The 13,766-nt window shown below is 38.0% G+C and overlaps 1 protein-coding gene across 6 annotated transcripts in view; it reads left to right on the top strand.

Annotated features, from left to right (window-relative positions):
• Positions 1 to 13,766, top strand: part of ESR1 (estrogen receptor 1) — a 374,345-nt gene that overhangs the window by 132,807 nt on the left and 227,772 nt on the right. For 3 of the 6 annotated variants that reach the window (XM_072767773.1, XM_072767765.1, XM_025998015.2), the window contains exon 3: positions 7,343 to 7,533. In XM_072767773.1, coding sequence (XP_072623874.1) covers positions 7,343 to 7,533 — 191 coding nt within the window. Of the gene's footprint in view, positions 1 to 7,342; positions 7,540 to 13,766 lie in introns of all 6 variants that reach the window. The other 3 variants (XM_072767754.1, XM_072767742.1, XM_072767751.1) reach the window with 1 other exon arrangement.

Raw genomic sequence — 13,766 nt, 5'->3', positions numbered from 1 at the left:
GAATCAGAAACCATACTCTCTGCCATTGAATTTGGATTACAATTCGATGTCAGAAAGCCAGTTCAGAAGCACAATTATAAAGTTACTGGTGGCTCTGGAAAAAAACATAAAGGATTCAAGAGACTTCATGACTGCAGAATTTAGATCTAATCAGGCCAAAATTAAAAGTCAATTAAATGAGATGCAATCCAAACTGGAGGTACTAACGACAAGGGTTAATGAGGTAGAATAAAGAGTGAGTGACATAGAAGACAAGTTGATGGCAAGGAAGGAAGCTGAGGAAAAAAGAGAAAAACAATGTAAAGACCACGAGGAAAGGTTAAGGGAAATAAATGACAGCCTCAGAAGGAAAAAAAAATCTATGTTTAATTGGGGTTCCAGAGGGTGCCAAAAGGGACAGAGGACCAGAAAGTGTATTTGAACAAATCATAGCTGAGAACTTCCCTAACTTGGGGGAGGGAAACAGGCATTCAGATCCAGTAGATAGAGAGATCCCCCCTAAAATCAATAAAAACTGTTCAACACCTTGACATTTAATAGTGAAACTTGCAAATTCCAAAGATAAAGAGAAAACCCTTAAAGCAGCAAGAGACAAGAGATCCCTAACTTATATGGGGAGAAATATTAGATTAACAGCAGACCTCTCCACAGAGACCTGGCAGGCCAGAAAGGGCTGGCAAGGTATATTCAGGGTTCTAAATGAGAAGAACATGCAGCCAAGAATATTTTATCCAGCAAGGCTCTCATTCAGAATAGAAGGAGAGATAAAGAGCTTCTAAGATAGGCAGAAACTAAAAGAATATGTGACCACCAAGCCAGCTCTGCAAGAAATATTAAGATGGACTCTGTAAAAGAAAGAGGAAGTCCAAAGAAATAATCCACAAAAACAGGGACTGAATAGGTATTATGGTGACACTAAATTCATATCTTTCGATAGTAACTCTGAACATGAATGGGTTTAATGATCCCATCAAAAGATTCAGGGTTTCAGACAAGACCCATCTATTTGCTGTTTACAAGAGACTCATTTTAGACCTAAGGACAACCTACAGCCTGAAAATAAAAGGTTGGAGAACCATTTACCATTCAAATGGTCCTCAAAAGAGAGCAGGGGTAGCAATCCTCATATCAGATAAATTCAAGTTTATCCCAAAGACTGTAGTAAGGGATGAAGAGGGACACTATATCATACTTACAGGGTCTATCCAACAAGAGGACCTAACAATCATGAATATTTATGCTCCTAATGTGGGAACTGCCAAGTATATCAATCAATTAATAATCAAAGTTAAGACGTACTTAGATAACACACTTATACTGGGAGACTTCAACACGGCGCTTTCTGCAACTGACAGATTTTCTAAGCACAACATTTTCAAAGAAACAAGAACTTTAAATGATACACCGGACCAGATGGATTTCACAGATATTTACAGAGCTTTACATCAAAACACAACTGAATACACATTCTTCCGAAGTGCACATGGAACTTTCTCCAGAATAGACCACATACTGGGTCATAAATCAGGTCTTAACTGATACCAAAAGATTGAGATTGTCCCCCTGCATATTTTCAGACCATAATGCTTTGAAACTAGAACTCAATCACAAGAAGAAATTTGGAAGAAATTCAAACACATGGAGGTTAAAGAGCATCCTGCTAAAAGATGAAAGGGTCAACCAGGAAATTAGAGAAGAATTAAAAAGATTCATGGAAACTAATGAGAATGGAAATACAACCGTTTAAAGTCTTCGGGATACAGCAAAAGCAGTCCTGAGAGGGAAATACATCACAATACAAGCATCCCTCAAAAATTGGAAAAAACTCAAATACACAAGCTAACCTTGCACCTAAGGAAATGGGAGAAAGAACAGCAAATAAAACCTATCCCCAGCAGAAGAAGAGAGTTAATAAAGATTCGAGCAGAACTCAAAGAAACAGAGACCTAAGAACTGTAGAACAGATCAACAAAACCAGGAGTTGGTTTTTGAAAGAATTAATAACATAGATAAACCATTAGCCAGCTTTATTAAAAACAAAAAAGACTCAAATTAATAAAATCACGAATGAAAAAGGAGAGATCACAACCAATACCAAGGAAATACAAACGATTTTAAAAACATATTATGAGTAGCTATACACCAATAAATTAGGCAATCTAGAGTAAATGGACGCATTTCTAGAAAACCACAAACTACCAAAACTGGAACAGGAAGAAATCGAAACCCTGAACAGGCCAATAACCAGGGAGGAAATTGAAGCAGTCGTCAAAAGCCTCCCAAGACACAAAAGTCCAGGGCCAGATGGCTTCCCAGGGGAATTCTATCAAACGTTTAAAGAAGAAACAAAAAAGCTGTTCCAAAAGATAGAAAGAGATGGAATACTTCCAAACTTGTTTTATGAGGCCAGCACCACCTTAATTCCAAAACCAGACAAAGAACCCACCAAAAAGGAGAATTATAGACCAATATCCCTGATGAACAGAGATGCAAAAATCCTCAACAAGATATTAGTCAATAGGATCCAACGGTACATTAAGAAGATTATACACCATGACCAAGTGGGATTTATCCCCGGGATGCAAGGTTGGTTCAACACTTGTAAAGCAATCAATGTGATAGATCATATCAACAAGAGAAAAACCAAGAACCATATGATCCTCTCAATAGATGCAGAGAAAGCATTTGACAAAATACAGCATCCATTCCTGATCAATACAGCATCCATTCCTGATCAAAACTCTTCAGAGTGTAGGGATAGAGGGAGCATTCCTTAGCATCTTAAAAGTCATCTATGAAAAGCCCACAGCAAATATCATTCTCAATGAGGAAACACTGGGAGCCTTTTCCCTAAGATCAGGAACACGACAGGGATGTCCACTCACCACCACTATTCAACATAGTACTAGAAGTCCTAGCCTCAGCAATCAGGCAACAAAAAGAAATAAAAGGCATTCGAATTGGCAAAGAAGAAGTCAAACTCTCCCTCTTTGCAGATGACATGATACTGTACATAGAAAATCCAAAAGACTCCATCCCAAGATTGCTAGAACTCATACAGCAATTCGGTAATGTGGCAGGATACAAAATCAATGCCCAGAAATCAGTGGCATTTCTATACACTAACAATGAAACTGAAGAAAGAGAAATTAAGGAGTCAATCCCATTTACAATTGCACCCCAAAGCATAGGACACCTAGGAATAAACATAATCAAAGAGGTAAAGGATCTATACCCTAAAAACTGCAGAACACTTCTGAAAGGAATTGAGGAGGACACAAAGAGATGGAAAAATATTCCATGCTCATGGATTGGAAGAATTAATTTTGTGGAAATATCAATGCTACCCAGGGCAATTTACACATTTAATGCAATCCCTACCAAAATACCATGGACTTTCTTCAGAGAGTTGGAACAAATCATCTTAAGATTTGTATGGAATCAGAAAAGACCCCAAATAGCCAGGGGAATATTGAAAAACAAAACCAGAGCTGGGGGCATCACAATGCCGGATTTTGAGTTGTACTACAAAGCTGTGGTCATCAAGACAGTGTGGTACTGGCACAAAAACAGACACATAGATCAATGGAACAGAATAGAGAATCCAGAAGTGGACCCTCAACTCTGTGATCAACTAATATTCAACAAAGCAGGAAAGACTATCCACTGGATAAAGGACAGTATCTTCAATAAATGATGCTGGGAAAATTGGACAGCCACGTGCAGAAGAATGAAACTAGACCATTCTCTTACACTATACAAAAAGATAAACTCAAAATGGATGAAAGATCTAAATGTGAGACAAGAATCCATCAACATCCTAGAGGAGAACACAGGCAGACTTTGGAAGGAGTCTCGGTGTCCATTGAAAGATGAATGGTTAAAGAGATGTGGTCTATATATACAATGGAATATTACTCAGCCATTAGAAGCAACAAATACCCACCATTTGCTTTGACATGGATGGAACTATAGGGTATTATGCTGAGTGAAGTAAGTCAATTGGAGAAGGACAAACATATGGTCTCATTCATACGAGGAATATAAAAATAGTGAAAGGGAATAAAGGGGAAAGGAGAGAAATTAATTGGAAATATTAGTGAGGGTGACACAACATGAGAGACACATAACTCTGGGAAATGAACAAGGGGTAGTGGAAAGGGAAGTAGGCAGGGGGTTGGGGTGACTGGGTGATGGGCACTGAGGGGGGCACTTGACGGGATGAGTACTGGGTGTTATGCTATATGTTGGCAAATTGAACTCCAATAAAAAAATTTTAAAAAATACCATTTACAAAAAAGCAACTACTATATATTTCCACTTTTCTGAATTATCTAGAGTAGTCCAACGCATAGAGATTGAAAGTAGAGTGGTGGTTCCAGGGCCTGGCTGGAAGACGCAATGGGGGATTGTTTAATGGGTGTGAAGCTTCAGTTTTGTGAGATGGAAAAGCTCTGGAGAGTGGTTGCCACTAATGTGAATAGCTTAACATTATTTAACTCTACACTAAAAAAAATTGTTGGGCAGCCCTGGTGGCTCAGCGGTTTAGCGCCACCTTCAGCCCAAGGTGTGATCCTGGAGACCCGGGATTGAGGCCCACGTTGGGCTCCCTGCATGGAGTCTGCTTCTTCCTCTGCCTGTGTCTCTGCCTCTCTCTCTCTGTTTCTCATGAATAAATAAATAAAATATTAAAAAAATAAAAAAATTGTTAAGATGATAAATTTTATGTTATATTTATCCTGCCACAATTTTAAAACTTGCAGTATTTTATTATGCAGGGATGGGTGCAGGATGCTTAATACTTGGGAACTTTTGACGGTGCATATGTTATTCACGCCTGCCTTCTTTCCTTCTTTCCTTCTTTCTTTCTTTCCTTCCTTCCTTCCTTCCTTCCTTCCTTCCATCCATCTTTCCTTCCTTCCTTCTTTCCTTCAGCAAACATGTATAGAATACCTGCTGTGTGCTGAGCCCTGAGCTAGGTATTGAGGCTACAGTACCTAAGATTTATAAGGCACTGAAACTGTCAGTGTTAAGCTTGCTAACTACACTGCCCCCCAAAGGCACTAAGCTTCTATAGTTAAATTTTTAGGGCTGCTTCCTAAGCACTGGAATAAGATGTTAATAAACAAACAGTACAAAATTTTGAGCTTGATTGGGGAGAGGGGAGTTCAATAGCACTGTGATGAAATGGAAGAGAATAGGCAAAAGAATATAAACTAGAATTGAAAACTGCAAGCTACTGTCTCTAAAGATATTAAAAAATAAAGAACTTCCATTTGAGGCTGTCAAACTAAGAGCTATGTCATTTAGAATGGAAAAAAAAAAATGGCCAAATCAGAGATGCTCAACTCAAGGAGCCAGTATTTTGTGAGTATTATGGCAAGCATTGTTTGAGAACCTCCACCACAAAATTGTGGACAATATCAATGAGTGATCAGGGCATGGAAGGGTAATAAAATTTTCGCTAAAAGGAAAGACAGGGCTTGTGAAAAGGAGGGCCAGTGAAAAAGTCAATGTGGTTTGGTTATTTGGGTGGGGAGTAGAAGCTGGAAGCATGAGCTTCTTTAATCAGAGACCCTGGAAGCTTTATATTCAGTTCACTTTATTTCATCCTAGGTTGCTTTGTTTAAATTTTATTTTTTAAAAAAAATTATTTATTTATTTGAGGGAGAGAGAGAGAGAGAGAGAGAGAGAGAGAGAGAGAGAGAATGAGCAGGAGGAGTGGCAGAGGAACAAGCAGACTCCTTGCTGAGGGAGGAGTCTGGCATCCCAGGACCCTGAGATCATGACCTGAGCCAAAGTTAGACGCTTAACCAACTGAGCCACCCACGCACCTCAGCTCTCTCTCTCTCTTTTTTTTAGTGTTTTATGGGACCCTTCACTCTATGTATCCTTCCAATATCTTTCGACTTTTCTTCTTTTCCTGTATACCCTAAAACATTCTATGAGTTCATTTAAGATATTACCAAGTGCCAACTACATACCAGGTACTGTGTTGGGCTCTGACCATACAACCTCAGTTCTCTTCCACTGCTTTTATTCAGTTGCATATGCCTAGCAAATCCTGGATTGATCTAAGTTCCAGTCCTATATTTGGTTAAACAAGAGATGCAAACTTCATTTCATCTCCTTTTCTTACCTCTTTTCTTTCTGTCTTCTTCAAGGTGTCTTTGTTGAGGCTGTGCCTTCTACCTGTGACTTGAATCCCAACTGCTAGACTTCCCTTGACTTTGCTCTGTTCTGCCTTACTTTATAGCCTCAGCTCTTCCCTCTCTACTGCCCATTCCCTTCATTCTAGATGAGGCTTCCACTTCCATTCTGAAAATCCTTTTTTATCTTTATGTTCTTTAGCAACCACCCCATCTCTTTCTCTACCCATTGTCATCCAAGTTCTCAGAGGAATGGCCTTCACTCATTTTCATTTCCTCATACTCCATTCACTTTTCCACCCACTGGCTTTTGGCCTGTGCTTGGACTCATCTACCGAAATTCCCTGCTGAGGTTCCTCTTCGTCAAATCTAACTGCATTCCATCAGTCCTTGCTTTATTGGACTTCTCTGCCCCATTTGGCAGTATCAATCACTGTTTCTTCCTTCTTAAAATTTTTGACTTCTTCATTTCCTTGGTTATCCTAGAACGTACTGTTAATTCTCAGGTCTCTTTCTGGGATATATATCCTCTGTGCACTTTGTAAAGTTAGAATAATCATTTGTTTTTCTCTGCTCTTCTTATTCTACACACTCTTAAAGAGCAGTGTTGAATATTGAATGGCACCTTGAAGGTATAGTCAAGTGATAAAAACTGGTATCCAGGGTTACATGGTAATGATGACTTAAAAATTTGAATTGTTACCTTTCTATAGATGTTTTATGTTGTTCATCAGTTCATTTGAGTTTCAAATGCTCCCAGCTGGTTTATACTTTTTCTCTATTTCCTAAAGATCCGTAGTGTGTGTAGAATTTGAATAACCATTGGTCTCTGATGATTCTTCATTAACTGTGAATCCCTGAAAAAAAGTGAATAAATCTATTAAAAACCAGCTAATTTCATTTTGTCATTTTCTGAATAATATATTCTGGTGTAGGCAGTCCATTTTTTAAGCAAGTTTGCAATAAACAATTTCCCCTCAAGGTTAATAGAATAGGCAAACACCTTTTGCTGTAACAGCCGGCAAGAGGTAATGAAAGATTAGCTTACATTATGATTCATTATTTCAAAATGTCAGAATAAAGTGGATCTGCTGCATCCCCCAAGCCTCTTATTCTTTAGAAGAGTGTACATGTTTTGCTTTTCTAATGTTAATAGATTCACTGTTTTTATTTTTTCCTATTTTTTTTTCCAGGCCAAATTCAGATAATCGACGCCAGGGTGGCAGAGAGAGATTGACCAGTACCAGTGACAAAGGAAACATGGCCATGGAGTCTGCCAAGGAGACTCGCTACTGTGCAGTGTGCAATGACTATGCCTCAGGCTACCATTATGGAGTCTGGTCCTGTGAGGGCTGTAAGGCCTTCTTCAAGAGAAGTATTCAAGGTAATAGTGTGTTGAAAACAACTTATTTCCCTTTAATCTTGAAGGGAAGCAACTGAAGAAAGAAGGCATATGAGCATCCATTTGTAGAAGAAAACACTAATACCTGGTAGGTCCATTAGTATCTCTGGTAGAAACATGAAGATAAAAAAGTTCTCAGTAGAAAGAGTTGATAAAGACCAGGGTAGTTGTGGCTGGCTGAGTAATTATGCTTCCTCCATTGGCAAGATCCAAGCAGTCTTGAGCAACTCAACAGGAAGGGGATTTTAATAGCTGGGTTTCCAGAGGTCTGTGCTCAGATATTCATGTGTTGCAGGCAACGGGGCTTATACAATACATGTAATATGAATTGTCTGTACATTACTACCTTCCACCTTGGTTGTGTCCAGATATGGATTCTGTTCTGATCTTTGCTCCAGAGCACCAGTTCTTTGCATCAACTCTAACTTGACTTGTTCTTCTCTTGCTCTTCCTCCACCTCTTTGTTGTCTCAGTAGATGATATGACTTTTGCTAAAATGAGAAGACTCAATAGCTGGTGACCTGTAATGGGGGACGTATTATCAGTATAAGCAGTTAGTATTTACTTGTAACATTTCATTCACCTGTGTGCCTTGATCCTTTTTCTATATGTGGCTTACCAAGTCACCCTTATACTGCCAGCTGCAATTTATTTTTATTCTAAGAATGTCTATATTGTTGCATTTTAGAGCCTGCCCTGGGAGAAACATCAATCATTTCTACTACCCAAAATATGTATGCTCAAGATTCTTTGTCTGACAGGCATAGCAGTCTGACAGGAGTTTAGGTTAGCTGAATTAACTTTATCTTGGTTCATTTTATATATTTAAAATATATATTTATAATATTTATTTATCTCAGTCCATTTTAAAGCAGTTTTTTTGACAGTTCTTACTTTCAACATCTTTTAGAAATCTACTGTAAGATTTGCACTTTTTTTGTTGGGTTTCTTAAATAAAATTAATGATATTCTCTGATAGTAAATTTTTGTTTATACATGAATACACACATATGTAATATATATGTATAAATATATATAAATGTATACATGGATATGTATATATACACATATCTATGTGTTAAAACAACATAGATTATTCAATTTTACCAAATGATACTGTATTAATTTAGAAAAATGGCATTTCTATTTGGTTTAAGTTAGGATAAGCCCTGAAAGGTCTTTCAACAACCATATTCATTTGTGATATTACTGTTTATTTGCTTTTATATATTCTAAAATAGCATTATTTTCACCAAATATTTAATCTGGTATTGACAAATCATCTGACAGAGGTAGGTTTAGTGAACAGGTTCAATTATAAACTTGACTTATCTGAAACTGAGTTCTCTCATCTGTAAAAATCATTGATAGCAGTGTTCAGCAACAATTTTTTTTTGTAAAAATCCAGATAGTAACTATTTTAGGCTTTGCAGTCATTGTTGCAACTACTCAGCCCTGACATTGTGGCCCATAAGGAGCCATAGATAATATATAAGTAAATGGGTGTGTGCCAATAAAACTTTATACACAAAAATAGGCCAGAACTGACCAGAAATGACCTATGAGCCATAATTTGCTAACCCTTGATTTAATGCATGGAAAGGGAATAGATGTTTCTAAATCTAAAGTTTTGACTATTCATATTTATTAAAAACTTACTCTGTACCTGTGCTAGATGTTCTGAGAGAAATCAAAATATGTGTCAGACATAATCTGTATTCCCACAAAATTTGGAATTTATTTGGGGAACTTATTGGGGTGGCAAAGATACTTGTTCTTATGATACAATTAGAGAGTAAGTCAGTATAGGTAAAGTGCAATTATATGATAAAGATAAGGAATATAATAGAAGAATATAAAAAAATAAATATTTTCAGTTATAAAGGTCAAATTACTAAGATTGAAGATAAAAAGGACCTGTCTTCAAGGAACAATACCAATATTCTCACAAATTATTTTTATCCTATTTGTTCAGCATTGAAGATTGTACTCTATAACTTCACATCATACTGAGTACTCTGAGCATTAAAGTATCAGAGCAAAAAAAAAAAAAGGAAAAAAGAAAAATACACTTATAAAAATAGTGAAGGAAATGTGAGCTAATAAAAAATGTTTTATTGGTATATGGCATTATCAAAAGTTCAAACATTTTTAAAAAATTTCTGCTTACTCTTTGATGGTTAAAATATATATCTTATCTCCATCTTACATATACAGACTAAATAGTAGGATTTCATTGTACTATAAATTATATAAAATTGTACTATATATAAATTGCATAAGCTACAATTTCTGCCTGGCTTCAGAAACTTTGTATTATGGTATGAAGTCACTTAAATACGCTTTACTAAATGAGGTGAATATTGAGTCCAAAGTTTTAGAAGAAGCATAGAAATGAGACAAAGATAGTACCTTTAGACATGAGGAGGGACCTTAAAAATGATTCTGTTTATTAATTCATTTATTTATTCATTGATTGCCTCTCCTAGCCAGAACACTGTGGAAAGCCCTGGAGATAAAATTATAGGAAAGACATACTCCTCATTCTCATAGACCCTAAAAGGTAGTGAGAGAGTTGTGCAAAAAAAATTGGCAACTAAATTACAGTGTGACAAGTGCCAAGATGAGGATGAGTGGAGGGTCTTATAGAGGAGTCCAAATGTCACTCAGTCCTGGTGGGGGTTGAGTCAGGCTATGAGAAGTTTTCTTGATTTAAAATTAAGTCTGGAGGATGAGTCGAGTGAGCAAAATAAAGGAGGGGATGGATGTTCACTCATAGGAATGAGCATATAAGCAAAAGACCAGGAGGTGAAAGGGAGTTTGGGGAGCTCTGTGAATAGAAATTAATGAAATTAATTGATCATTAGATTAAACAAAGACATTCTTGGCCATATATTTATTCTTGGATTATGTAAAAACAAACTAATTTATTTCCTTTTTACTTGAATGGCATTTCTATGTATTTGGCTTGTTTGTGCATATATAAAGGAAATACCAGAGCAAGTTCACTGGTTTCTTGTCCCATTTTCTCATTGTAGTTTTGAAAACTTGCAACTAAAAAGTTTTTACTGAACTTCTTTGGCTCTTTATAAGTCATACTGCCCCTCAAACCTATTTAAGGACAGTGAAGGGTCTGATATGTAGGTAGAAACTTCTGAAGATGCTGTAGCTGTCCCTGTTTTTCTTGTTATTTAAGAAGAGAGCTAGAAATGAGTATCCATCAGATTACTCTAGTGCTCTAAGTGTTTTAGTTGAAGAGGTAAAGTGTTTGATTTGAAAGCATACAAATTTTCATCCACTACTTACTGTATAAACTTGATTACTCAAGAAATTGAGTAATGGCTTTCAGTTGAACATATTTTTTTTTTTAAAGCAAAGTCAAGGATGCTATTTAAGGGAGGGGTAAAATGGGATAGTACATGAGCTTGTTAATCATTGCAGATGGAGAAGCAGTGTTTCTTAAGTTGTGTTGTAGGCAGAGACCTTGGATGAGTTATATAAGCAGATTTGATTATTGGTTCAACAGCCCAGTACTACCTTTGAATATTATTCCAAAGGACAAAGACTCCACTGAGCTCACTGCTTCTCTGACATTATTATTTCTAATGGTCATGAGGTACAGTGGAGTCCCAAGCCTATTTGTCCCAACCACTAGCTATGCTGCCACTTCATATTATCTTTCTCAGATGTACAAAGAAGATAATTAACATTAGATCAAACAGACATGGCCCAGGCAGGTGTTGATTTAAAAGTTAGCTGAGGATCCCTGGGTGGCTCAGCGGTTTAGCACCTGCCTTCGCCCAGGGCGTGATCCTGGAGTCCTGGGATCGAGTCCCACATCAGGCCCCCTGCATAGAGTCTGCTTCTCCCTCTGCTTGTGTCTCTGCCCCTCTCGGTGTCTCTCATGAATAAATAAAATCTTAAAAAAAAAAAAGGGTTAGCTGAGACCAGAAGGACATCAGGTGGTATCAAAGTGGAATCTGGTTATGATTCAAGGCAGTGAGGTGTTAGGTCCAATAAGGATAACTGACAAGCATTAGGTCTTGGAAAGCATGGGAGGGGGAGGGGAGAGCATTCCAGCACCCTGGATAGCTCCCCAAACAGCAACTGAGGGTAAGCAGAGCCTGACTTTCTGAAGAACCTTGCCTATTTAGCTGGTTCCATCCACTTTGTAGAGCTGTATTAAGAGAGAATTTAGGCCTTTTGTGCTTAGGAAATCACCATTATTCTTCTAAGACAGATTAGTTTTTGCATATAGTTTCACATTTCTAGTCACCTTCTGGCTTGACATATGTACCCATGCCTGGAAAAGGCCAGTGGGTGGGGAAGAAATGGAGGCTGCTTTCTCATCTTGTAACTATTTTATCTCTGGAATCCTTTCAGAGATAAAGCTCAAAGTTGAGGCCTTGATAATATATGCACACAATAATACTGAATTTTGATCTCTGTATTCCACACTTGCTCCTCTATCATCTAGTCTCCATGCAACAGCAGGAGAAATCTTTTAAATATATTAATCAGGTCATATGGTCTTTCCCCTAAAACTCATACTGCACTTAAAGTCCAGGTTCCTTCCTATGGCTTCAGATATTCTCCACTATCTTAAACCTGCTTATTTCTCCTCCCTGTTTAGTGCCATCCAGCTACACTGGCCTTTCTTTTCCTCCAGCACACCAACCATGTTCCTTCCTCAGGACCTCAGCACGTTTTTCCCTCTGCTTGCAACACCCACATCTTTACTTGACTGGCTTCTTGTTATTCAGATCTCTGCCTAAGATCATTTTCTCAGAGAAAAAGATCATGTCATGTCATGATTGTGTCAGTATCTTTAGAGAAGTCTTCCATGATTACCTTACCCAAAGTAATCCTACAAACATTTGCTGCTTGTGTGTGTGTATGTGTGTGTGTGTGTTTTATACTCCATTACCCTTATTTTTTAAGGCCCTAAAACCATTAATGAAGTTCTCTTATTTAATCATTTGGTTGATGATTGTGTTTCTGTACCAGGTGCTGCTTCCCCAGATTCCTGCCTGAACCTGAACGTACGCTCAATGAAAGTTGATGTCAGGTCTGCTCTGCCCTGTTGGTTACTGTTGCTCCAATGCCTCTACTAGTGTTGAGTACACTCTACTAACATAAGTAGAGTATGACAAACGGTCAAAAGAGTAGTAGATAAGACCTGCTAGAGGACCTCAGAGAAGGAAGAGATTTCACTAGGTAAGGCTGGCAGGAGAAGCATTAATGCAAGTGGCATATTTGATATAGGCCTCGAAAGAAATGAAGGATTTCCATAGGTAACAAGCAGTTTGGAAAGTAATTCCAGAAATGTAAAATGGCATAAACCAAGATAAGCTCAGGGAAATAAGCCTTAAGAGAACAGAGGGCTATTGTCCTCTTTATGCCTCTTTACTTTTCCTCTTCAGCTTTTTAAAACTAGGCATTCTCCAGCATCTGCAGTCTCTTTACCTTTCCATCCTTTTCTCTAACCAGTTTCCTAGGTGGTCTCATGCATATCTGTTTTGGGCTGAATAGTGCTTCCCCCAAAGCCATATTGAAGCCCTAACCCCCAATACCTCAGTATTTCCAAATAAGTCATTGCAGTTAAATAAGTTGAAGTCATATTGGAGTAGGGTGGACCCTTGATCCAATAGGACTAGTGTCCTTACTAAGAGGGACATTTAGAGGGGCACCTGGGTGGCTCAGTGGTTGAGCATCTGCCTTTGGGTCAGATTGTGATCTAGGGGTCCTGGGATCGAGTCCCACATCTGATTCCTCACAGGGAGCCTGTTTCTCCCTCTGCCTATGTCTCTACCTCTCTCTGTGTGTCTCTCATGAATAAATAAATAAAATCTTAAAAAAGAAGACAGGCAGGAGAATGCCATAAGACCACTGAGCTAGAGATTGGAGTAGTGAATCTATGTGCCAAAGAACCCCAAGGATTGCTGGCAAAAACAAGAAGCTATAAAGAAGCAAGGAAGTAGTAGTGTTCCCCACAGCTTTCAAAGAGTGCGTAACCCTGCTGACAACTTGATTTCAGATTTTTAGCCTCCAGAACTATGAGATAATACTTTGTGTTGTAAAATAGTACTTTACATTTGTGGTACTTTGTCACAGAAGCCCTTGGGAAACAATATTTAAGATCTCAAGGGTCATAACTATGCAGATATCTTCCACATATAGCTCCTGCCTCAACCTGGCTTCCTCAGGACTCCCAT

The sequence above is a fragment of the Vulpes vulpes genome, chromosome 1 (assembly GCF_048418805.1).
Source record: "Vulpes vulpes isolate BD-2025 chromosome 1, VulVul3, whole genome shotgun sequence".
In the NCBI taxonomy this organism is placed as follows: Eukaryota; Metazoa; Chordata; class Mammalia; order Carnivora; family Canidae; genus Vulpes; species Vulpes vulpes.
This window is presented reverse-complemented; position numbering and strand designations above follow the sequence as displayed.